This window comes from Hemicordylus capensis, chromosome 1 (assembly GCF_027244095.1).
Source record: "Hemicordylus capensis ecotype Gifberg chromosome 1, rHemCap1.1.pri, whole genome shotgun sequence".
Taxonomy (NCBI): Eukaryota; Metazoa; Chordata; class Lepidosauria; order Squamata; family Cordylidae; genus Hemicordylus; species Hemicordylus capensis.
In genome coordinates, this window is record NC_069657.1 from 350,835,925 (window position 1) to 350,860,067 (window position 24,143).

Sequence of the window (24,143 nt, forward strand, 5' to 3'; positions counted from 1 at the left end):
AAGGCAAGAACCAAGCAGAAAAATGGAAATAGAAGCCACTGCTTGGTCAATATTTGCACAATATAAGTGGAAAATCAGACATCATCAAGACCTGGCAGTGGCTTAAGAATGGCAACGAAGAAAGAAACAGACGGTTTAATACTGGCTGCGCAAGAACAGGCACTAAGAACAAATGCAATAAGAGCAAAAGTTGAAAAATCAACAACAAACAGCATGTGCCACCTTTGTAAAGAAGCAGATGAAACAGTGGACCACCTAATCAGCTGTTGTAAAAAGATCACACAGACTGACTACAAACAAAGGCATGACAAGGTAGCAGGGATGATACACTGGAACATCTGCAAAAAATGCAAGCTACATGTAGCCAAAAATTGGTGGGACCATCAAATTGAAAAAGTGGTAGAAAATGAAGATGCAAAAATATTATGGGACTTCCGACTACAAACAGACAAACATCTGTCACACAATACACCAGATATAACTGTAGTTGAGAAGAAAGAAAAACAAGTTAAAATAATTGACATAGCAATACCAGGGGATAGCAGAATAGAAGAAAAAGAAATAGAAAAAATAACAAAATACAAAGATCTACAAATCAAAATTGAAAGGCTGTGGCAGAAGAAGACCAAAATAATCCCAGTGGTAATTGGTGCCCTAGGTGCAATTCCAAAACAACTTGAAGAGCACCTCAACACCATAGGGGCCACAGAAATCACCATCAGCCAATTACAAAAAGCAACTTTACTGGGAACAGCCTATATTCTGCGACGATATCTATCATTACAGCAACAACATTGATAATAAAATTCAGCCATCCCAGGTCCTTGGGAAGAACTCGATGTCTGGATAAAACAAACCAGTCAATAACACCTTTCTGACTGTGTAAATTAATAATAATGATAATAATAATAATATATAATAATGTAAGCCAATGGAAATCTTTAAATAATTATAATTCTAATCCTGTATATTATATTATACATAATGTAATATAATATTATAGAGTCATATATAATCTCAAATCTGAGATTCATTTTCGCCCTTGCCCATATTCAGAGGCTGCACTGTCATCTCTGCTAGAAGAACAATCAGGCCTAGGGCCCTTTCCAACTTGTGAATGGCTGCTTGTCTTCCTTTGACCTGGAGAGTTGTGGAGATACTGTTCTCCCAATTTGGTGCTTGCTCATCTCAAACATATTCTCTAGCCTCATCCCTAACCTCTAAATGTTTTTAAATTTTATAGAATGATAGAATTATAGTGTTAGAAAGTACCTTGGAGATCCTTCAGATCAGGGGCAGGCAACCCTGACTCTCCAGATGCTGCTGAACAACAACTCTCATAATCCTCAACCACAGTTAATTGTGGCTACGGATGATGAGAGTTGTAGTTCAGCAACAGCTGGAGAGCCAAGGTTGCCTACCACTGAGCCAGATCTCCATCTTAACCCTGCTCAGAGCAGAAATCTACTACAGCATTCCTGACAGATGTCCCTCCGGTCTCCATTTGAAAATAGCCAGAGAAGGAAAGCCCACCACTTCATAAGTGGAGGGGTGATTTCCACCAATCTCCTCTTCCCTCTAAAGCTCAGTGTGCCTGCTGATAGTATACCACTGGGAGTTACTGTCAGAGTTCACCAGAACATCAACCGTGAAGAGAGCGAGTCTGAGGAAGAAGGGCAATCTGCTCTAACCTGGACCCCTGCCCTAATAGCCCCCCGGGACCTTCAGAACTAAAGCAGCCAGAGCTGGCCACTGTCTTGGAGAATGCCTGGAGACCTGGCATCCCCTGGTGGCGTTTTGGCCCCTTCTCTTGAGCCCCCTCCCATTGCCCCTGGGTCCCCGGGAGCAGAGTGATACCAGACCAGCCCAAGCATCATCTCCAAAGATGAAGTGCATGCTTAGCTGCTAGGAATCTCCCTCTAAATGGGTGTCTTCAGAAGGAGGAGGAACCAGCCGGGGGTGGGGGTGGGGGTAGGCTCATGCTAGCCATAACAACCTTCAGCCATTGCCCACTCCTTGCTGGTTCAACAGCTCCTCTTAAGAGAGTGTGCCTCCAACGGTCTAGTTACCTACCGTGCCACTTCACCTGACCTGGTTCAGACAGTCACACGAGCCTCAGGGACATATTTACAAAAGGCAGAGTGGGCTTCAAAAGGAAGGGGAAATTAGCAAAAATAATCTCTTTCCATAGCACACACACAAAGTGTTAGTCTGGCTGTTAGCCAATGTCTGCACAGGGATGAGGCTAGGAGGTGAAAATAATGATGTACCCAAAATTTGGAATTGGGAGGCATGGCGTATGAAGTTCCCTAGACTGGTACTTCTGGACTGCTTACAAGCACCAGAATTTGGCCCCAATCCTCCCCAATGCCACAGTTATGTCTTTCCCTTTCCCCCCTGAAATGTATCCAGCAGTGGCACTGGGGACTGTTGCTGCTTACATCATTAAGCTGCTTACATCATTAAGCACCAAGAGAGGAGAGCTAGTCTTGTGGTAGCAAGCATGACTTGTCCCCATAGCTAAGCAGGGTCTGCCCTGGTTGCATCTGAATGGGAGACTTGATGTGTGAGCACTGCAAGATAATCCCCTCAGGGGATGGAGCCGCTCTGGGAAGAGCAGAAGGTTTCAGGTTCCTTCTCTGGCTTCTCCAAGATAGGGCTGAGAGAGGTTCCTGCCTGCAACCTTGGGGAAGCCACTGCCAGTCTGTGAAGACAATACTGAGCTAGATAGACCAATGGTCTGACTCAGTATATGGCAGTTTCCTATGTTTCCTATGTTCCTATGACCGTTAGGAAAAGTAGCTTCTCAGGGCTTCTGGATCCTTACCAGGGACCAAGGAATTCTGAAAAACCATATTTTTAAAGCAAAAAACCTGAACGCAAATATGAAATAATTTCCAGGAACCTTGGACCTTAAGAACATGCTGAGCAGTGTTTTAGGTGAGCTTATTCTGAACTTAGCCAGAACTAAGAATGGGAAGTTCACCTAGTACTAGGTTAAAGTGAAAGAGAAGATTTAGAGGGGTAAATTCAAGGATAGGATGGAGCAAAATCATAAGGACATAGGAAGCTGCCTTATAACACTGGTCTGTTTAGCTCAGTATTGTCTCTACATTGACTGGCAGCAGCAGCTCTCCACATTTTTAGGCAGGAGTCTCTCCCAGCCCTACCTGGAGATGCCAGGAGTGAACTTGGGACCCTCTTCCACTGAGCTATGACTGGGGCAGATTAACCTTTTTGCCACCCATAGGCAAAAAGGCTTTTGCCGCCCTTACAAAAAAAGGTAATGTGCAGCGGTAGCAGTAATGCAGGGAAGGGAGGTCAAGAATAAAGTCCCCCACTTTTATTTCAAATTTTTTTAACGCCACGGTAGCAGCAGCAGTAGCTGCTGTGGGAGGGGGGGTGTCCAGGCAAGGGAAAAGTTCTCTCTTTTGCCCCCTAAAAGATTTCCAATGCTGGCAGCAGGACGGGGTGTGGCGGCGGCGGCAGCTGGCTGCAGGGAAGGGGGTGAGGGGGAGAGTGCCCCTCTTTTTACCTCTAAAAGCCCGCCACAGACTGTGGTGAGCTCAGCTCCTTCCTCCTCCCCACCGCCTCCCAAATGAATTCACTTGGCCTAAGGCTCTGCCATAGACTGCAGCCCATTAGTCTATAGCAGAGCTTCAGCCCGAGTGCATTCACTTGGGAGGAGGTGGTGAGGAGGAAGGAGCTGAGCTCGCCACAATCAGATGTGGGCTTTTAGAGGTAAAAAAAGGGGGCATTCCCCCCCCCCGTAACCAGCCACCACTACATCCCACCGCCAGTAGCGGTGATCTTTTAGGGGCAAAAAGGAGGAACTTTCGCCTCCCCCAGTCACCCCCCGCAACAGCTGCTGCTGCCATGGCTTTTTTAAAAAATGAAGTAAAGGAGGGGGGACTTTCGTCTTGCCACCACCCCCCAAAACAGAGAAGCACAGCAAAATTTGAGGAGCCGTTCCACAAATTTTGCTACCGTAGGCAGATGCCTCCTCTGCCTCTGCACTAATCCTCCACTGGCTAAGACATCATTCCCTGAGGGGAATTATCTTACAGCACTCATATGTAGTCAACCATCCAAATGCAAACCAAGGGGGACTCTGCTGAGCAAAGGGAACAATTCATATTTACTACCACCTAATGGCACAGTGGGGATATCACTAGCAAGCCAGAGGTTGCCGGTTCAAATCCCCACTGGTATGTTTCCCAGAGTATGGAAAACACCTATATCGGGCAGCAGAGATATAGGAAGGTGCTGAAAGGCATCATCTCATAATGCGTGGGAGATGGCAATGGTAAACCCCTCCTGTATTCTACCAAAGAAAACCACAGGGCTCTGTGGTCACCAGGAGTCGACACTTACTTGATGGCACACTTTACTTTACCACAAGATCAGTTCTCCTCCCCCAGTATTATATGAGACTCACCCTTCATTCTAGAGTCTTTGATGAAAATACTGGAAGAAAAATTCTCAAAAACAGAGTCTACAATCTCCAAATAAGTATATAAAATAAAATAAAAAGCAACTTCAAATATGCACATCTGCAATTTCATTCATAGAGCTTGGTTCTTTGGGTTGCTGAATTAAAGATGTTTTCAAAAAACAGAATGTAGAGCTCCCAGCTATAATGAAGTAAGACCTGCTACATCAAATATAAGAGCAATGAAGGCCAACATTTTAATTAGAGATTATAATCAAATATATTTAGCATCTGACACACCTACCTAATGATTCTTTAGTAATCTTATGGAAAGGTCACCACATGTTTTCTCACAAATATGATCTCTGTAAAATCATGTTGTGTGCAGGGATGGTTTGGAAACTTGCTGCTTCAACCCCACCCCACCCCCCCCAGTCAGGTGAGTCTCTTTGCCCAATGAGTCTAAATGCTGCAGAGCCTACTGGGATTCCATCCAGATACACTGACTCTTCCCAACAAGTGTGCATGCTGTAAACTGCCGTGGTGTGCTGTAAACTGTGCTGTAAACTGCCCTGAGCCATTTTGGAAGGGCGGTATATAAATATAATAAACAAACAAACAAACTAAATAATTAGCATTGGTATGTGGCAACATAGAAACATAATAAATACATAAAATAAATAATATAAATTATTATATTGTTATGCTGCCCAGTCTAAAAACTCTGGGTACTTTATAGTTAGTAGTAGAAGGAGAACCGACAAGTACAATTATTCAAGTATATGCTGAAAGGAAGATGGATTTTGTTTTGCTCTTGGGTTTGAACTGGTCACACCATATTTACTTGCATTGTAATCTGGATATAAAAGGTTAATGTGTGGTGCAAAAATGTCAGCTGATGTGCAGAGGGTGCTGTCTTTAAGCAGACAGTTTAATTTGATTGCTGTTTCTCAATATGGAATTCCTATGACACCAACCAAACATTTCCAGTTCACTTCTCACAACTCTTCTCCCCTTCCATTGCCATTATCCCATTTCTCCGCTGCCTCTATTAGCTACAGGTACTGCAAGACTGACCACCATGTTTGTTTATGGCAATGTATGCATTCAGTATCATTTGAAAACACAGTGGTGGGATTGGGATGCCAGTGGCCTCATGGAACAGGAAATATACTGTAGGGAGGGCAGACCTGCCCTTCTGCCCCAGATGCTGAGTAAAACTAGTGTAGCTTATCCTTGATTCTCTTCCCACCCTACATATTTTACTAAGGAGGATTAGTTACAGCTAAATTCTTACCTTCTGGCTGAACTTATAGTATCATGGTAACAATCTATATATCCCTTCATGAATTTGCAATGCAAATAAAATGACCAGTCAAGGCATATATAAAATTCTCCATTCCTGCATTACTCATTCTGCTCTGTGAATGGCACACTAACTAAAAGCAAGTGTAACAAAGGGAAGCTTCTAAAATCAAAAGTTGCTGAATATACGCAATGCTTTCATATCACATTATTCAGAGAAAAGGCTTCCAAGCAACCACACATGCAACACTCTGGAAAATTTAAATCAGCTTTGCTTCTGATGTCTTTACTGTGACCACAATAGCCACTGTTTGCATATTAGCCCCATTTCCCTACTGATTTAGCACTTTCAGAAAGAAAAGGATATTCATTTCCAGAAAAGCATGCCGAGAACCCTAATGACTTCACAAGTTGCCTACAAACTGAGCCATAATTCACTTTACTTACTTATGACTTTCAGTTTTAAAAAAAGGCTTCCTTGAGTTAGGATTTCCATATTCTTGAGCCCAAATCCTGGCAGCCTAATTTGCATATTATGTGAACTGTTCACTTATTATGAAAACAACCATATTAATTAATTGCACTCAATTAAAAAAGATAAAGTTGGTTTGAATGCTTCCCTGGGCTAATATAATACATAGATAGATCATATCTCACAGGGCAGTTGAGGTTCCATAGGAAAAGACAATAGATCAGAAAGAAATCAAATGTCCAGCAGAAGATGCAGCACCCAGAAACCAGAGAGCAGAACTTCAAACCCTTACCAAAAGGCTCAATTGCAAATTCATAGGACCTTTCCTGAAAAACTGGCACAAAAGCATAACCTGATTTAGGACAGAGGAAAGGGGTAAAACAAAAGACAGACATACTTTTTCTCTAGGTAAGAAGGCAGGCTTGGGATCTGTGATAAACAAAGGTTAGATACAATTTTATAGATTATATAAGGCAGGCAACTAGGCAACTGGAGGCAAAGTTCTTAAGGGGAGCTGCTGAGCCAGGACATGCCAGGCAGCATGCATGGGACTCTGCATTTGGGTGGGGCGGGGAGGACACATCTCTCTGGTGCACCTTTATGTGCTTACTATAGCAAACATCAGTTGAACCAAAATATGCTTCTCCTCTCTCCCATTCTGTCCTGTATTATGTGTCTTAGACTGTGAGCCATTATTATACTATATAGGTTGCCTTGAATACTTTGGCAGAAAGGTGGTCTATCAATATCCTAAATCAAACAAATGATCAGCAGTATATCCATCCAGTCATGTAAAGACTGAAGTGGCTCTTATTCTAGATTCATCTTTCACTGCTGTGCACACTTAGGAAAGGAGGAAAAATAGGATACCCTAGTTTTGGGCAGTTACCCCTATCAACATGGGAGGGCAACAATTAGCACCCGAGAGCTTCTGTCTGTAGCAACGGGATTACAGAAAGACTGTAGGAGTCAAATTCATGCCACAATGCACCTCTTGCTTGCTATCTGGCTTGTTCTGTCTGCACAACAGGGAAAAATTATGCTGGTGCAGAGTTCACTAACAATTTTAAAAGTTTATTTACTATATTTACATACTAGTTTTCAGCTTCAATAAATTCCAAAGCAGTTTACAAAACAGGTTAAAACTAGTATGGTTAAAACTAGTATCATCATTTAAAATCTTGCTAAAAATGCATAAACAGATCTAGCTTAAACAAAAGAAATGGCAACACAAGATCCAGTCTTAAAATGCCTAATTTCCAAAGGCCTGGACAAATAAAAACGTCTTCACTAGATTTTGAAAAACAGTGAGAGAAGACAGACAAATAAACTTCTCAGGAGAGAGCGTTCCAGAGTTCTGAAGCCACCAATGAAACAGTCTTGTTCCAAATGGAAAATAACCTAGATGCATCCAGAATAGGGATGTGCATGGATAGATTGGGGCAGTTCAGTCTGAATTTGAACAAAATTTGGACTGAACTGCATGTATGCAAGCTGGTTCAGTCAAACCGATTGGCTGGGCCATAAGGTTTGATGAACCAGCTCAAATTGGTTTGAAGCGGTTCACAATTGAACTGCTCAAACTGGCCTGGTTAGAGATAAAACCAGTTCTGCACATCTCTAATCCAGAATGGAGAGAACCCAGAGGAGTACCTAACTGGCAGATCTCAGTGCTTGGAAAGGGAGCAAAATATGGGGGAAGATGCCCCAAAAGATAAGCAGGGCACAGAAAATGTAGAATGTATTAGGTCAAAACCAGCAAAACCCAGAAACAAACTCACAACCAATGCAGATGTCTTAAAATAACTGTAATATGATTGCACCATCTAATGCCCATCACTAATCAGGCATCAGCATTCTGTACGAGGTCAATTTTTTAGACATTTTCAAGGGCTGCTTTTCAAGGGCTAGATTACAGTAATCTAACCAGCAAGACACTAAGGACAGTGGCCATGTCTCTTATCAAATAATTGTGGGTAGCCCCTTGAAGTTGGTAAAAGTCACAACAAGCTACAGCCACTAGGGAACTCATGACCCAATCCAGGCTGCAAACCTTTTCGTTCAAGATGATACACCTATTTTGTTGAATAGGACTTCCTTCCAAACAAATTAGCATAGGATTGCAGATTTAGCTTTCAAGTAAGTGGTTTCACTTAGCATCCTTGTAAGTATACATAGAGAGATAACAGACATTTGTCCCTTATCTCTAAACAGGTAATATTCTGCAGTGCATGTTTTTTGTATGACCAAAGGTTTTGGGTTATCCTCTTAGGTTACATATACACTTTAATTAGCAGGCAAGCCAAAGTTTTAAATTGTTATTGCAATCCGGTAGAATACATGTTTATTCAGGAAACAGCAGTTTCAAATTGATAAACTTGATTTATATCAATGCTATCAATTGGTCTTTTTTTCTTGGCAATTTAAATCATGGTTTCAATCTACCCTGGTTCTATTTTTAAGATCCGTTCTTGTTAATACTTCTTGTTAAAGTCTTCTGTAAGATGAATTTCTTCCCAATATTTTTTGTATAATTTTGTTTTTCCTCTTTACCATATAATTTAAAAAAAAAGGTAAGAACACATTTTGGCAAGTTATTTTCAAATTACTACGTCATACCTTGATTTTGCAACCCAGAGCAACTGATGCCAAGTAGAGAGTAATGCTTGATTTAATCCACACCCTTGTATAATTTGGCTGACAGTACTTCCTTTATCCCAAGGCACAGCAGTAATTATCCTAACATATACCAACTTCACATAAATATGAGTTATGTTCTCTTGATAAAACTCTTGGAATCTTCAAAGTTTTGCTGCTATTGTACTCAGTATTTCTATACTTTTCCAGCTAAATATTTTAATTAACATGCCTAGAAGTAACATGAAAAAAGAACACATAATGGAGGAACCTGTGCAGTCTTGATTTCAATGTAAACAGATCAAGCAAGCCAACATTTTAAAAGGCATCTACTAATCTAACATTTGTATTATTACTTTTAACATATTATCAATCAACTAGAGGAAACTGGAGAGTCAGCTTTTAAAAGCAAGATAGCCAAACTGCTGTCATTATTGGAGTAATAGCCATTAAAGGACACACACACATTATCTTTAGCACATGTTAAAACATTTTTGTGATGAGAGGATTCCATTGAGGATATTGTGTTTTAAAAAGTCAATCAATTTTATTATTCTATTCATAAAACAGACACTTCACTTAGGCAACTTCCCAGCTGATTTCTGGATTCAAACCATGGATCAGATCTTTGCTTCTGCCTCACTTCTTTTGCAACTTGTCATTAAAGCAGGATCCAATAATTTTCCTGGGCATTAGCTCAGCTGCCCTCAAGCACTACTAAATCATGCTTAACTGAACTGGCCCTCACCAGTCCTAAGAATGAGGAAATGTTATTGGAGGCTGGCTTTAACTAAGGAAATATAGACTCATATGGGTGACTCTCAGAAGTTTTATGTGGAAACGGCATAGGACACTAGTCAAAAGAGAAAGTTTGAAAACATTAGCTTACCAGGGTTGCAATCTACTTAACATCACAGTAGTCCCACTGACTAAAGGAGCCACAATGGAGTCAACAACTTTTGAACAGCATTTTTTAAATTAAAGGCATGTTAGGTAATGATACTCCCACATAATCCTTTTACTTTTTTTTTTTTAATTTCAGGAGCCATCTTTCTTCATTCTTTGGTCTCATCTTTGTCTAAGAATGTCCACAAACACAACTGAGAAAAAAAATTAGGCACACTTGAAAATCTTGTTGAAATCAATGGGACTTGGAGTGCAAGCTTATGCACACTTACTCAAGAGTAAGTCTCACTGAATTCAATGGCACTACTTCAAAGTAAACAGAGATCAGATTGGGCTGCATAACATTTAACAGAAGAAAACATAAAAAAGGCCTGAAGATACAAGACATTAGTCTTCTGTGCTTCCCCTCCCTTGTCTTACACAGCAGAAGCCTTTCATCAACCCACAGTTTCTTGTTAGCAAACCAGCATATCAAACAAATTTTGATCCTGGTTTGAATAATAAACTAGAATTAGAACAAACCATAGTTCTCCAAGCCCATACATAACATGGACCTGTGGCTTGCTCCAAAGTGAAAACAGAAATGTTCGCTCTCTTGCAGATGAGAGTGAAGGGTCTACAAGGCTCATTACGAATGAGAGCAATGGGTCTACAAGGCTCATTCACTTTCAGACAAAACATGAAGACAGATTTGTTTGAATTTTTAAGGTAGTGGATAAGGATTTTGTGTTCACTCTGCTGCCTCTCTGGTTTTATTTTTCTCTGCTATTGCAGCGTGGTGGTCCTGGTTTCATTTACTGTTTTAGACTTTTAGCCACTCTGAGGACCCTATCTGGGTAGAAGACTGCAAACAGAAATAATTTTATAAATAACTACAGCAACAGAGGAAAGCATCCCAGAATGGGAGTCAGTCTCTCTCATGTTTAAATCAGCTGGCAACACAATGCACAAATGTAAAATCTACATTGGTCAAAATATATCATTGAATTAAGAATACCTCTATCTCCTTCTTATTCCACACTAAAATTACAAGTTTTTTTAACTTGCAAGTTTACATCAACATTGCAAGAGAGGCTCAAAGGAGATGTAAATTCCATGTGTGCAAAATTCTGGACCCAGTTCCGGATTTTCCTTTTCTTTAATGTTGCAAGAAGCAATCCTTTCTCCATCCTATGATGTTCTCAAAAGATACTTTATTATAAAATATACTTCATTATAAAATATTCTGATATAGTGGTTAGCATGGCTGGTTAGATAAAAGGTATATTAATTCTAGTGGAATAGGAACACAACCCACACTACTGTTGCTTAGGCAAACTAGGCACAGCCTTTATTTATTCAATTTAGCTTTCTCACCACAAGTTCTATAGAAAGCAGATCATACCTCCTCACTCATACAAACCCACACCTGTAACCTAATCAAGCTATTTCTCCTAAAGGCTGGGAGGGACATGAATGTAAGAGATATAATTTGATTGTTTTAAATGCCTCAGAGGTCCTCAGAGTCTGAAGTGATGGGAACATTCTCAGCAAACATACATACAGTGAAGTAGACACTGTGACATGGGTTTAGCTATTTCTTCATCCCAGCAGAAAAAAAGATTTGATTGTCTTCTGATGTGGAACCTTACACACCAATCCCATTACACTGAAAATTAGGCCAAGGAATACTGCGGGCCAGGAGATTCACAGTATCAGTGCAGGCACCAGTGAAAGGATGATGAGTAAAATTTCACACATCTAGTTGTTTCCATCAAGTACCACCCTCCTGCACTGTCAGATTATTACTAAGGCCTGACTTCACAGTGAGGGAAGCACCCATGTTGGTGGCAGGCCATTAGTTAAATTGTACACATTTTCCTTTAATCTCCACCCCAAAATGGGAAAAGAAATTCTGTTTTGATTTATTTAGTTAGGGTGCTACAGGGCCGTGCAGCTTCTCATTATCTGCCTTTCTCTTGGAGAAACCAGGTAAGAATTAGGGGTGTGCACAAAACCGGTTTGCCTGGTTTGGTTAGAGTCAGAACTGGACACAAACCGAACCAAGCATGTTCACTTTTGTGCCTGCCTGACCCGGCCACACAAATGGCCAGGGCTCATGTGCAGCGGCATCCAAAATGACCACCGCCACTTGAGAAAGGGCTGGAACAGCCCGAAAATGGGCCAAAATGACCCTTGGAAGAGTGGGGGGGGGGAATGGAAGAGACCTCCACCGCGGCCACATCCTCTGGAGGCTGCTGGACCCAGCAGTGAGTGTTTAAAATGTTTTCTTTTTTAACATAAGAACCCCCGAACCAGCCTTGTCGGCCCAGTTTGATGGTGAACCAGTTCAACCTTGAGCCAGTTCGCACATTCCTAGAAAGAATTTCTGCAGTTAATTTACAATCCTTTACCTGCTTTTGGAGACATGTTCAGCCCAAGATAACAAGATTCCTCTAACAGGGATTCTCAGATGTTGTTGACTACAATTCCCAGAATACCTGGCTGCAATGACTTTTGCTTGGGGATTATGGGAGTTGTGGTCAATATCACCTGGGAATCCCGGTTAGAGGAAACACTGATGGTGGTATCTTCTAAAGTCTTCTCCAGCACCAAAGTTCAAAAGCATCAATACATTTTCTACCTTGCTTCTTCAAAGTCCAGCTTTTGCATCCATAGAGTGTCAAGAGAAAAACCATTGTCCAAATGATTCAAATCTTTGTAGGTATAGACATGTCACGGCATTTAAATATCCTTTCAAATGCCTTCATTGTGACCCTACCAAGTGCTAGTCTGTGGTGTATTTCTTGACTGCTGGATCCTTCTTCTGTTTATTTATTTATTTATTTATTTAACATATTTTTATACCGCCCAAAACTTACATCTCTGGGCGGTTACTGTTGATGATTGATCCTAAAAGGCAGAAGCTATCCACCACTTCAATGTCTTCATTATCAATCCTGGGGCTGGTTTGTCATTAGTTTAGTCTTCTTTACATTTAGTCATACTATTTTTTTTACTGTGCTCCTTGACTTTCATTACTAGAGCTTGCAGATCATCTGCATTCTCAGCTATCAGAGTGGCGTCATCAGCATAGCGCAGGTTGTTGATGTTTCTTCCTCCAACTTTAAAACCACACTCATCTTCTTCCAATCCAGCTTCTCTCAGTATATGTTCAACATATACATTGAATAAAGAAGGAGAAAGTATAAAGCCTTGTCTTACTCCTTTGCCCATCTGGAACCAGTCTGTTTCACTATGTTCTGTCTCGACTCTGGCATTCTGTCCTGTGTATAGGTTTCTCATGAGAACAATGAGATGTTCTGGGATGCCCATTTCCCCAAGGACATTCCACAACTTGACATGGTCGATATGATCAAAGGCTTTTCTGTAGTCAATAAAGCACATATTGACTTCTTTTTGGTATTCTTTGGCTTTCTCAATTATTCAGCATGCACCAGCAAAAATGTCTATTGTTCTTCGGCCTTTTCTGAAACCAGCTTGAAAATCTGGCATTTCCCTTTCCACATGGGGCTCTAATCTGTTTTGGATGATCCTGAGCATTATTTTGTTAGCATGTGAAATTAAGGATATTGTGCAATGCTTTGCACAATCTGTTAAGTCTCCTTTCTTTTGTATGGGAATGTAGATTGACCTCTTCCAATCTGTTGGCCACAGTGTCATTCTCCAAATTTGCTGGCACAGTTTGGCTAGAGCCTTGACTGATTCTTCTTCTGTTGCCTGCCATGTTTCTGTAGCTATTCCATCAATTCCTGTAGTCTTCTGACTTGGTAATGACCAGAGTGCTGATCTAACTTCACCTTCCCGTACTAGAGGTTCTTGCAAGTAGGGAATATTTTCTAGAGTATCTTGGATGTTGACTTCCCTGCTGTACAAATTTTCAGTATACTCCTTCCATCTCCGTTTGATCTTCTCTGAATCAGTTACTATCTGTCCTTTGGCATTCCTTAACATGCCAATTCAAGGTTGGAACCTCCTTCTGAATTCCAAGATCTTTTGGTGTTCTCATATATGATTATTTATTATCATTTATATGATTCATTGATTCAAGTACAGTTTTCATATCATATTTTATTTACCATGTGTGTTTCTGTTCTTATGATTGTCAGATCTGTTGGGTTTTTTTGTGACTTGATAAGAAACCTAAGACTGAGGGCAGTCAATTGCCACCCCCCATTTCTTCCCCCGTTCATGTGGACCATTCTCAGACTCTCATTCTTTTGATCTCTTGCTTTACTTGGCCTGACCTGCTGCTATCTGCTTTTCTGGGCTCCACTGTTTCCTCTGGCCACCCTTCCCTACATGCCCCTTTCCTTCTATCACAATGCATTGCCTCCTCTGTTTCTTTCCTTAAGCAACTCCAGCTCTGGCCTTCCTGTCCCTTATCTCCAGGCACTGGCTGCAAAACAGGGCCAAATGGACAACGTGCATTTATATTCCTCAAACCGAGGGTCTCTTGATTTTACTGTACGCTTGATGCAGCATTTGTTTTTTAAGTATTTAAAATGTAATGAAGTGTTTAATTGAAATTCTTAGGATCATCAGAGGTAACGAAAATACAGCCCTTTGCTGCTGCTTTTACTTTCTTTAGATGGAAAGCCCCTTTTGAATATCAGCTGTGTTCAAAGAATGAAGGATCTAATTGGTCTCAACTTTGCTTTAGATACAAGAATCATCATGTTCCTAACCTAGTTAAAAAGAGCTGGTATTCCATCCAGTGCCATCAAGAATTTAGTGCATCCAGAATGGATTATATGTAATTTGTGCACAAATTGCATTACGCCTTGAATCTTGTTCTTACGCAATAAATACATGATTATAGGAGGATCAGAGGTCTCTAAAGGTTTTTGATTTCTTTTTATTTTTTTGCCAACCCTCCTTTTCCAGAGGTTCAGGTCCCATGTGAATCCCATCCTTCTGATGACCTGCAATGTATTCTAACAATGCACTCGAAATGTGATGCATGCACCCCGCCCAGCCTACCAGTGTTATCTGCATGTATCCAAAGTGCCAGAGGCCTCAGTTTTGGGAAACACTAGCCCACATTCTCCCCAGTCTTACAAGAGCAGAGCAAGCACTCCACCCTCACAGGGAGCCAGCAGACTAGCTGCACTTTAGCTTTGCCTCGCAGCATGAGGGGACACAGATTGGGAAGCTATTTTCAGTTCTCTCCGCTCCCCACAAAAGCCCTGTTTGTTGACAAGCATATGAACCTGAGGGCTGCACAGGTATCCACCGCGTCCCACCCACCCCACCCCCGCTCACCAATGACAACTTTACCTATTATATAATAGAAACAGGGGACAACTACCTCCTGGTAAAGCTAAAATCCTGGCCTGGTCCATATATGCACATATATCACATGGATTTTCCTAAATTTTAGGAGCCAGTTGATGACTGGCTGCTCAACTGAAAATTAAAAACATTGAAAGGTCATTCACACGGCCACTTACCCTTGCGCTGGGGAAGGCTGGAGGGAAGGCAGACTCCTACCTGCCTCCCTATAGATGATCAGGACCTTCTACAAACCTCTGCTTCTCGTGCGCGCACACACAAGCACCAGGAGGGCAAGCAGCAAAGTGCTGGCAGGAGGAGGAAAGCTCACGCTGGGTCCTACATGGACCCAGAATGCGCCGTGCAAGCATCTGAGCAGCTGCTTGCAGTACTGCAGCTGCTCCGCTCTGTGTGGCCTCTCTTTCCCACCGACTCATTGTCCCCCCATCACAAACTATGGCACTGAGCCATCCCTATGCGTCCCTACAGATGTAGCAGATTTGGTTCAAATCAGTTAGGCAGTCCACAAGTTAGCCGACTTGTGCCTCAAACGTTTATGTGTCTGCCATCTTGAACTGGGTTGGATGACATCATCACAAACTATGCCATTGAGGTGTCCCTATGTGTCCCTACAACTGTACCTGATTTGGTTCATATTGGTCCAGGCATTGCAAAGTTGATGTGGGGGGCATATACATGGATGGACAGGACACACACACACACACACACACACACACACACACACACACACAGAATACTTATTTCATAAGTATTTTATGATAAATAAGTATTTTATGATAAATAAGTATTTTATGAAATAAATACTTATTTTTCATAAGTAGGCTAAAAATTAAGAAACCCAGAATAAATAACAAATTATATAAATCAAACATTAATTTCAAAAAGCATCACAGAAATCCCTTACTTCTCGAAAAACAAAAACTCTGCACATAAAGGAGGCAACAATGAACACTTCACCGGCTTATTCCTGCCGTAAAATTTAGTAATGGCAAATCAAGACTAAGGAGATGAGTCTATATAGCACAGATTCCTGTTGTCACAGTTTACAGTTGATGGTGAAAGATGTGCAAAATGAATGAATTTTTCCCACGTCTCTATAAAAACAACTTTTATAAGGCACAAGGATGATAACAATGCAGTCTAGTGTCACCTAAATCTTAAGAGATTTTCTCATGGGAAAATCTATGAAACTATGTACTCCGTGATAATTTACAGTGCTTTTTCTGAAATCTTGAATTCAAGTTGTGTGTTTGAAAGATCAATTAAAAGTATATTTTTGAGTTATTGTTTATATTCCATAAGCCTCGTTTCCCCAACTTAAAGAATGTATTACGCTTTTAAAAGGTGCTGTTACATAGTCTTGCCAATAATGGGATTACAGCCACATGAATACACAGGTGTAATACATGAAGGGGGCTATTGCTTGAAATTGAGCTGCTGCCAATAATGCTTTATTTGGCTGCATCTTAAACATGCAGAACAAAATGTCACCCTCAGTTGGAGAGATATAAAGGTTGTTCATACAACCAGAAGCCCAAGCTTTCATATGACCGGGCAGTGAGGTAGGAGGGCATGTCCGTGCTCTTCTGCCTCACTTTAGCCCAGGTGCAAAACTTGGGCTATCCGGCGGAAATGTGCCAGGATCAGTTCCGATCCCAGTGGTTCTCACAACCAGCCCTTCCCGGGCTAGTGCTGCCATGCCCAGATAGGGTTGGTCGTGAGATGACCTCATAAATTATTGATATTCTGCATGGTTAACCATGTAGGCTTATGGGAGGCTGTTGCTTATAGGAGACCGTTGCATAACTATATGCACCTTTCTTTTGGAAGGGAACATCAGAGTAATTATCAGAAGGGATTATTTATTTATGGTATTTATAAGGTATTTATGGTGTTTATAAATAAATACCATTCATTTATGGTATTTATTTATTTCAGGCGAACCTCCCAAAGCAGTTTACATAAAATCAATAAGGAGCCATACATCAAACAACATGTTTAGATTTATATGTTGGGCCCTTTAGGCTTTGTCACTTCTTTCTTCTCTTCTCCCATCAGAGAAAGAGGCAGTGTGGTTATATAGGTTCTGCAGTTTTCCTATAGATTATTCATGAAATTCTGCAGCGTGACCCATACTACTTGCTCTGATGACAGTTGGGGAGGGAGGGGCCACCTCATCTTAAACATGGGGGCTGGATGGTGGCAGACCCCAGGCGATGTCTGTTTCTTCTCTCCTCCCTTTAGAGCAAGGTGGTCCTTGGTTGCTCTGTGGTGGCATTTGGGAAGGGAGAGAGTCACCTCAGCGGGAAAAGAGGAGCTAGATGTTGGCAGCTCCCTAGCATTATAAGAACATAAGAACAGCTGCATCAGGTCCAAGGCCCATCTAATCCAACATCCAGTTTCACACAGTGGCCCACCAGATGCCTCAGGGAAGCCCACAAACATAAGATGAAGGCATTCCCCTCTCCTGCTGTTGCTCCCCTGCAACTGGTATTCAGAGGCAGCCTGCCTCTGAACCTGGAGATAGCCTACAGCCACCAGACTAATAGTCAGCAATGGACCTGTCCTCCATGAATTTGTCTATGCCCCTTTTACAACCATCCAAGCTGGGGACCATCAGCACATCCCATGGCAGAGAATTCTATAGGTTAATTTATGTGCTGTATGAAAAAGTCCTTCTGTTTGTCAGTCTGAAATTTCCTGGCCATCAGTTTCATGGGATTATCCCTGGTTCTAGTGTTGTGAAAGAGGGAGAAAATGTTTATCTGTCTACTTGCCATACCATGCATAATTTTATAGACCTCTATCATGTTCCCCTTAGTTGCCTGAACTATCATGTTCCCCTTAGTTGCCTGAACTAAAAGCCCCAGATGTTTAGCCTTGCCTCATAAGAAAGGTGCTTTAGGCCCCTGATCATCTTTGTTTGTTTGTTTAGCATATTTTTATACTGCTCCGTTTGAGAATCTCCCCTGTGGGCAGTTCAAATCTAAAAACAGAACAATTAAAACACTAATACAATTAAAACAATTTAAAATACAGATAAAAACTCTAAAAACTCAAAACATTAAAACTATAAACTAAAAGCCGGACTAAACAAGTATGTTTCCACATCCTTCTTAAAAACATTCAGCGATGGGGAGACTCCAATTTTGTTAGAAAGCATATTCCAAAGTTGCCCTTTTCTGAACCTTTTCCAGTTCTGCAATGTCTCTTTTGAGATACAGTGACCAGAATGGTGCACAGTACTCCAAATGTGGCTGCACTATAGGGCATCTATATAAGGGCATTCTGAGATTAGCAGTTTTATTTTCAATCCCCTTCCAAATGATCCCGAGCATGGAATTTGCCTTGTTCACAGCTGCAACACAGAGTCAACTCTTTCAACAAGCTATCCACCACAACCCCCAAATCTCTCTCCCGGTCAGACACTAACAGCTCAGATCCCATAAGTGTATATGTGAAGTTGGGGATTTTTGCCCTAGTGTGCATCACTTTGCACTTACGTACACTGAAACACATTTGTCATTTTGTTGCCCACTCACCCTGTTTGGAGAGATCCTTTTGGAGCTCCTCAGAATCTGTTTTGGATTTCACTACTCTAAATAGTTTAGTGTCATCTGCACATTGGCCACCTCACTGCTTACTCCAATTTCTAGACCATTTATGAATATAGATTAAAGAGCACTGGTTCCAGTTCAGGTCCCTGGAGGAGCCCACTTCTTACTTTCCTCCACTGTGAAAATTGTCCATTTATTCCCTGTTTCCTGTCCTTCAACAAGTTACCAATCCCTGAATCCCTTCATCTGTCTCTTGTCTCCTCCCCTCAGAGCAAGATGGTCTCTTATCACTCTGTGGTTGCGGTTGGGGTAGGAGGGACCACCTCAGCTGCAACATGGAAGCTGCCAGCCTTTGTTTGTTTCTTCTCTTCTCTCCTCAAAGCCAAGGGCAGCATTTGTGAATGGTTAACACTCAGCTACCTACAAAAGATTATGGGCATGCACACAGAAACATCATCAGGTACTCCTGACGACCGAAGCATCTGATGGAACAGGTTTTGCTACCCTTAGTAGATGGCTGCTTTTATTTATTTATTTATGTATTTATTCTATTTCTATACTGCCCTTCCAAAAATGGCTGAGGGCGGTTTACACAGAGAAATAATAAATAAATAAGATGGATTGAAGCTAGAGCTGGCCTGATACAACCCTCTTCCATTCCATGACCCCATCTGCAGGCTGAAAGGGTGTGGGGGCGGGGCAGGGAGATTTTGGGAGTATCAGGGTAAATTCAGATATGGGAGCAAAATTCAGTTCGCATTGGTGGTTCAGTTATAGGAATTCAGTACAACCTGCCATTTATTTTTTTTAACACAAAAGGTTCCAGTATCACACTATGTGTGGAGCTATCACCTTTCCAATATGGGTTTCTGGGAAACAAATGGAAACTGCCAGTTAATAGCTGCTGTAGTGGTTATTGATTGATTGATTGATTGATCGGATTTTTATACCGCCCTTCCAAAATGGCTCAGGGCAGTTTACAATTAAAACAGAAACCATTAAAACCAACAGCAATTAAAACAGAAATACAAATATAAACACCAATTAACAATTAAAACATCTTAAAAAACAATTAAACGATCAGAAAAATTAAACCCTGAAAACACAGTTAGCATTAAAACAATTAAAACTAATTAAAAACCCTGAAAGGTTTTTAATGATGTTCATCCCCCCCACACCTTTGCAAACCGGCCCCGCTTTTACCCCTCAAATTTAAGTCCAAAGTCCTTACCAAATAACTTTCAGCTCAGCCCTAGCAGAATCATTTACTTTGTCCCATAAAAGCCAGTGGTAGCCACTGACTGATGTAGGAGAAAGTAAACAGACTGCAATTAAAGAATGCTCTCTCTCTCTTTTTATGTTCATATGCCATGGATTGTGTCACTGTACCCTACAATGCAGTCCCTTTTCCCAGCAAACTCAGCAGAGCTATTCTGAAACTGCTCCACCAGCAAAGCCGCACTCTGCGTTCAGTGTGACAAAGAAGCAGAAACTAGAGATAGTGGCTTTTAGATGTGTTTGTCTAGTGGCTCACATACACAGTGATGCAAGCAGAAAAGGAGAGCACAAACTCTGCTGCTAGCCCCATGGTTGCTGCGGTTTGAAGGATCCTCGGCAACTATGTGGGCTACATCACAAGTGGCTACAGAGGGAGTGGGGAGAGCCTGACACTGAGGGAAGCTCAATTTGTGGAAGGTGCCCTCTGTGCAATTTACAGGCTCTCCCCCTGTGATGCAGTCCAAGTAGTTGCTGAAGGACCCTTGACTCTCAGCAACATCTTTTCAGCAGGCTCAAGGGGCTGCAGTGGCAACAAGGGTTGCTTGCATAACTCTCTTACACTGTGTATGCAATTCTTAATTTAAAAAAAACAAACCTGAATTCTCTCCTTATAGACAGTTTTAACGCTTAATTTTCTCCTATAAATATGCATTTAAAGAGATAGCTGCTCAATTATTGTGTTTCTATATGTTTTTAACATGTAGTTATGCACATATACTACAGACATAAGAGCTGTATTACAAAAATCTGGAGCCACAACTTTGCAACACTTGAAACAGCAAGAATGATAAAGTGTGTGTGTGTTTGTGTCTATTTCATATTGCTTTAAGGATCCTGGCCATCCCCATGATGTTCTCAGAGTAAGCTAATCTAACGTACCACAGAAATAAAACAAATATGTGACAGAAATCAAATAAATCAGTTACCGCTATGAGCAGGAAGAGGATACAGAGGAATCCGTGGTTCACCCAGTGTGTTTGCCAGTCTTAATTTGGAGTGTGGTGAAAGCAGAGATGGACTAGGAAGCAAGGGACTGGAACTAGCCTACAAAAGGAAAGCCACATTGTAAGTTCCTGACTGAGATACATGGGACAAAATATAGAAGAATGATTATTCTTCTATAAATATAGAAGAATGATTAAGAATCCACATATAGAAGAATGATTATTAAATCAATGCAGAAGGAGATTCATCTTGAAAGCAAGAGAAAAACTTTAAATAGTTTGATTTTTTTAAAGATATAAAGGAAATATTAAAAAATACTTGAAAAGCAGATATAGTATAAGATAATTAACTCCATCCTGTTTTCTAAAGAAACCTTTGAAAGACTTCCTTTCGGTACCCTTTTTGTTTTAATTGTTAAGTCAACATTGTGGCCTCCAAGCTGCAAGGTAATAAAATGTCTCCCCCCGCCCCCACCAGCTATTGTGTACAAACATTTATCTGTTTTTTTAAGTGGATAAAATTGCTTTGCTGACATAATTTCAATTAGGTTTAAGATGTTCCTTGAACTATTTTAATTTCTTTTCTCTCAGTGTTATTCGTTTTCTTGTAAAGGATTTGGTTTTTATTCATAATAAATGAGAGCCTATGTAGGCTTCTTCACACCCACTGCATGGTTGCACATGTAGATGAATTTGTTTCCCTATGTAAAAGTGTATATAAATAAACATGAAGCTTATGTTTGGTAGGAAAATACCAGGAACCCTGGATTTTTTTTTAATCCATTTCTGCATATGTGATACCCTCAGCATAAGCTGTTGGAAGTAATCATAACTTAGGAAATTTTGGCCAGTTTTCTTACCAGGAAACCTGGTAAGAAAGTTGCTCTAAGTTTCCTTACAACTAAAAACAGGTTGCTTACCTGTAACTGATGATCTGGTAGAGATCCGTCGACACCCATAAGAGTGGGTTCTGCACCTGCGCAGGAATCCCCGCGGTAGCCATGCCTCAGCTTGTCGAGGCATCCAAGCCCCGCCCCCACACAGAGCATGCTATTTAAGAGCGGGCTGGGCGCCATGTTCCTCAGTTCTTTGGATGACCGCCGTGGAGGACGATCATCCCATAAATAGGTGAGTCATATATGATGGATCCAAGGGCAACAGCAAGTACGTCACGCACATAGCGGAGCGACACTACTGCAGAGGGGTAGGACAGGAGGGTCTTATGGGTGTCAACGGATCTCTACCAGATCATCAGTTACAGGTAAGCAACCTGTTTATCTGGATCGAGATCCATCGACAGCCATAAGAGTGGGTGTTTAGCGAGCTCCCCATGGAGGAGGATGCAGTAGTGCTATTGTAACACCCTTTTAAGGACACTTCTCCCGAAGCTAGCCTCTGCAGCAGAGCGCACATCTATGGCGTAATGTTTGACAAACGGGAGATTGGAAGACCATGTAACTGCTTTGCATATGTCCAAGAAGCCAATTCCCGAGAGGTGTGCCACCGACGAAGCGTAGGCCCGCGTGGAATGGGCCTTGATGGCTTTCGGAGGTGTCTTGTGCTGCAACTCATAAGTGAGAAGGATGAGGTTAACCAGCCACCTGGACAATCTTTGTCGAGACAGCGGCAAGCCCTTGGTAGAGCTGCTGTAGGCCACAAAAAGGCACGTAGTGGCTCTGAAGTCTTTTGTACGTGATATATAGAACAGGAGAGCCCTACGGACGTCTAGGGAGTGCATGGATCTTTCCAAGGCCAATTGCGGGTTCCTGAAAAAGGTAGGTAGAATAATATCTTGGTTCAAATGAAAATCTGATACCACTTTCGGCAGAAAGTAGGGATCTAGTCGCATACAGACTTTGTCCTCATGGAATTGAGTGTATGGAGAATCTATTCTTAGGGCTGTAAGTTCGCTCACACGACGTGCTGTTGTGATCGCGACTAGGAATGCGGTTTTTAAGGAGACCAATTTTAAAGATGCCGTGGCCATAGGCTCGAAGGGATTTTGAGTCAGTGATGAAAGTACTAATGATAGGCTCCAAGGCTCCACTGGTGATTTTACAGGAGGGTAGACATTGGAGAGGCCCTTCAAGAAGGCTTTGCTGAGGGGATGTGAGAAGAGTGTCTTACCGTCACACCCCGGGTGTAGGGACGAGAGAGCGGCCAGATGGACTTTTATGGAAACATTAGCCAACCCTTGAGATTTCAGAGAGGATAGGTAAAGGAGCACCTGACGGATGGAAGCCCGCTTCGGCAAATAACCGTGGGATTTTGCGTGGGCCTTAAAGCGAAGCCATTTCTTGTGATAATTACGTCTCGTGGATAACTTCCTTTGATTTAATAAAATGTCATCTAAAAGCCTATCCACCAAGTGGTTAAACGGAGAGTGTGAACATCCGGGTGAAGGATGAGGCCGTTGTCCTGTGACAGAACATCTGGTTCTGGCAGGAAACGATGGAAAAGATTTCTGGACAGTCTGCGTACCTGTGGAAACCACGGTTGTCTCGGCCACCATGGTGTCACGAGGATACAGGGAATTGGGCATGCTAAGAGCCGAGCCACCACTCTGGAGATCAGGGGCTGAGGAGGAAACATGTACGGCGTCTCCAACATCCAGTCCAGCTGAAAGGCATCCCCCAGAGACTGCGGGTCGTGACCTGCCCTGGAGCAGAAGCGAGCACATTTCCTGTTCTTCAAGGTTGCAAACAAGTCTACAGACGGGCGCAGCCACCGGCGGAAAAGCGGGTCGACATACTTGGGGTGGATTTCCCATTCGTGGTGAGTGTCCCGTAGGAACACACAGCTGAGACTGTCTGCTAAGCCGTTGTCTAGGCCTTTGATGTGGGCCGCAAGAGGGTATATTCTGTGACGGATGCACCAGTGCCACAACTGGAGAGCCAATGCACACAAGCTGCAGGAGACTGTACCGCCCTGATGGTTGATGTATGCCTGTGCTGTCGTGTTGTCCAACTGTATCTGGACATAGGAGCCCTCTAGGAGTGGTAGAAACGATCGTAGAGCAAGAAAGACTACCAGTAATTCCAAAAAGTTTATGTGGAGCTGGCTGTGGCTCACACACCATTTGCCTTGGGTCTGTCGACCTGCACAATGTGCGCCCCACCCCATTAGGGAGGCATCTGTCGTAAGCCAGATGGTTGGAGAAGGAACCTGGAACAGTACACCTTCCAAGAGGTTCCTGCGTTCTGTCCACCAAAGGAGGGATCGAAGAACCGGTGCAGGAATGTCGAGGCGTTTTATTTGACTGTGCCTTACAGGGTGAAAGACAGAGAGAAACCACAGCTGAAGCTTCCTCATCTTCA

General features: G+C 42.0%; 1 protein-coding gene across 9 annotated transcripts in view; it reads right to left on the reverse strand.

Annotated features, from left to right (window-relative positions):
- Positions 1 to 24,143, reverse strand: part of AHI1 (Abelson helper integration site 1) — a 184,473-nt gene that overhangs the window by 48,667 nt on the left and 111,663 nt on the right. For all 9 annotated transcript variants that reach the window (XM_053288476.1, XM_053288440.1, XM_053288454.1 and 6 more), the window contains one exon: positions 20,809 to 20,926. In XM_053288476.1, coding sequence (XP_053144451.1) covers positions 20,809 to 20,926 — 118 coding nt within the window. The remainder of the gene's footprint in view (positions 1 to 20,808; positions 20,927 to 24,143) is intronic.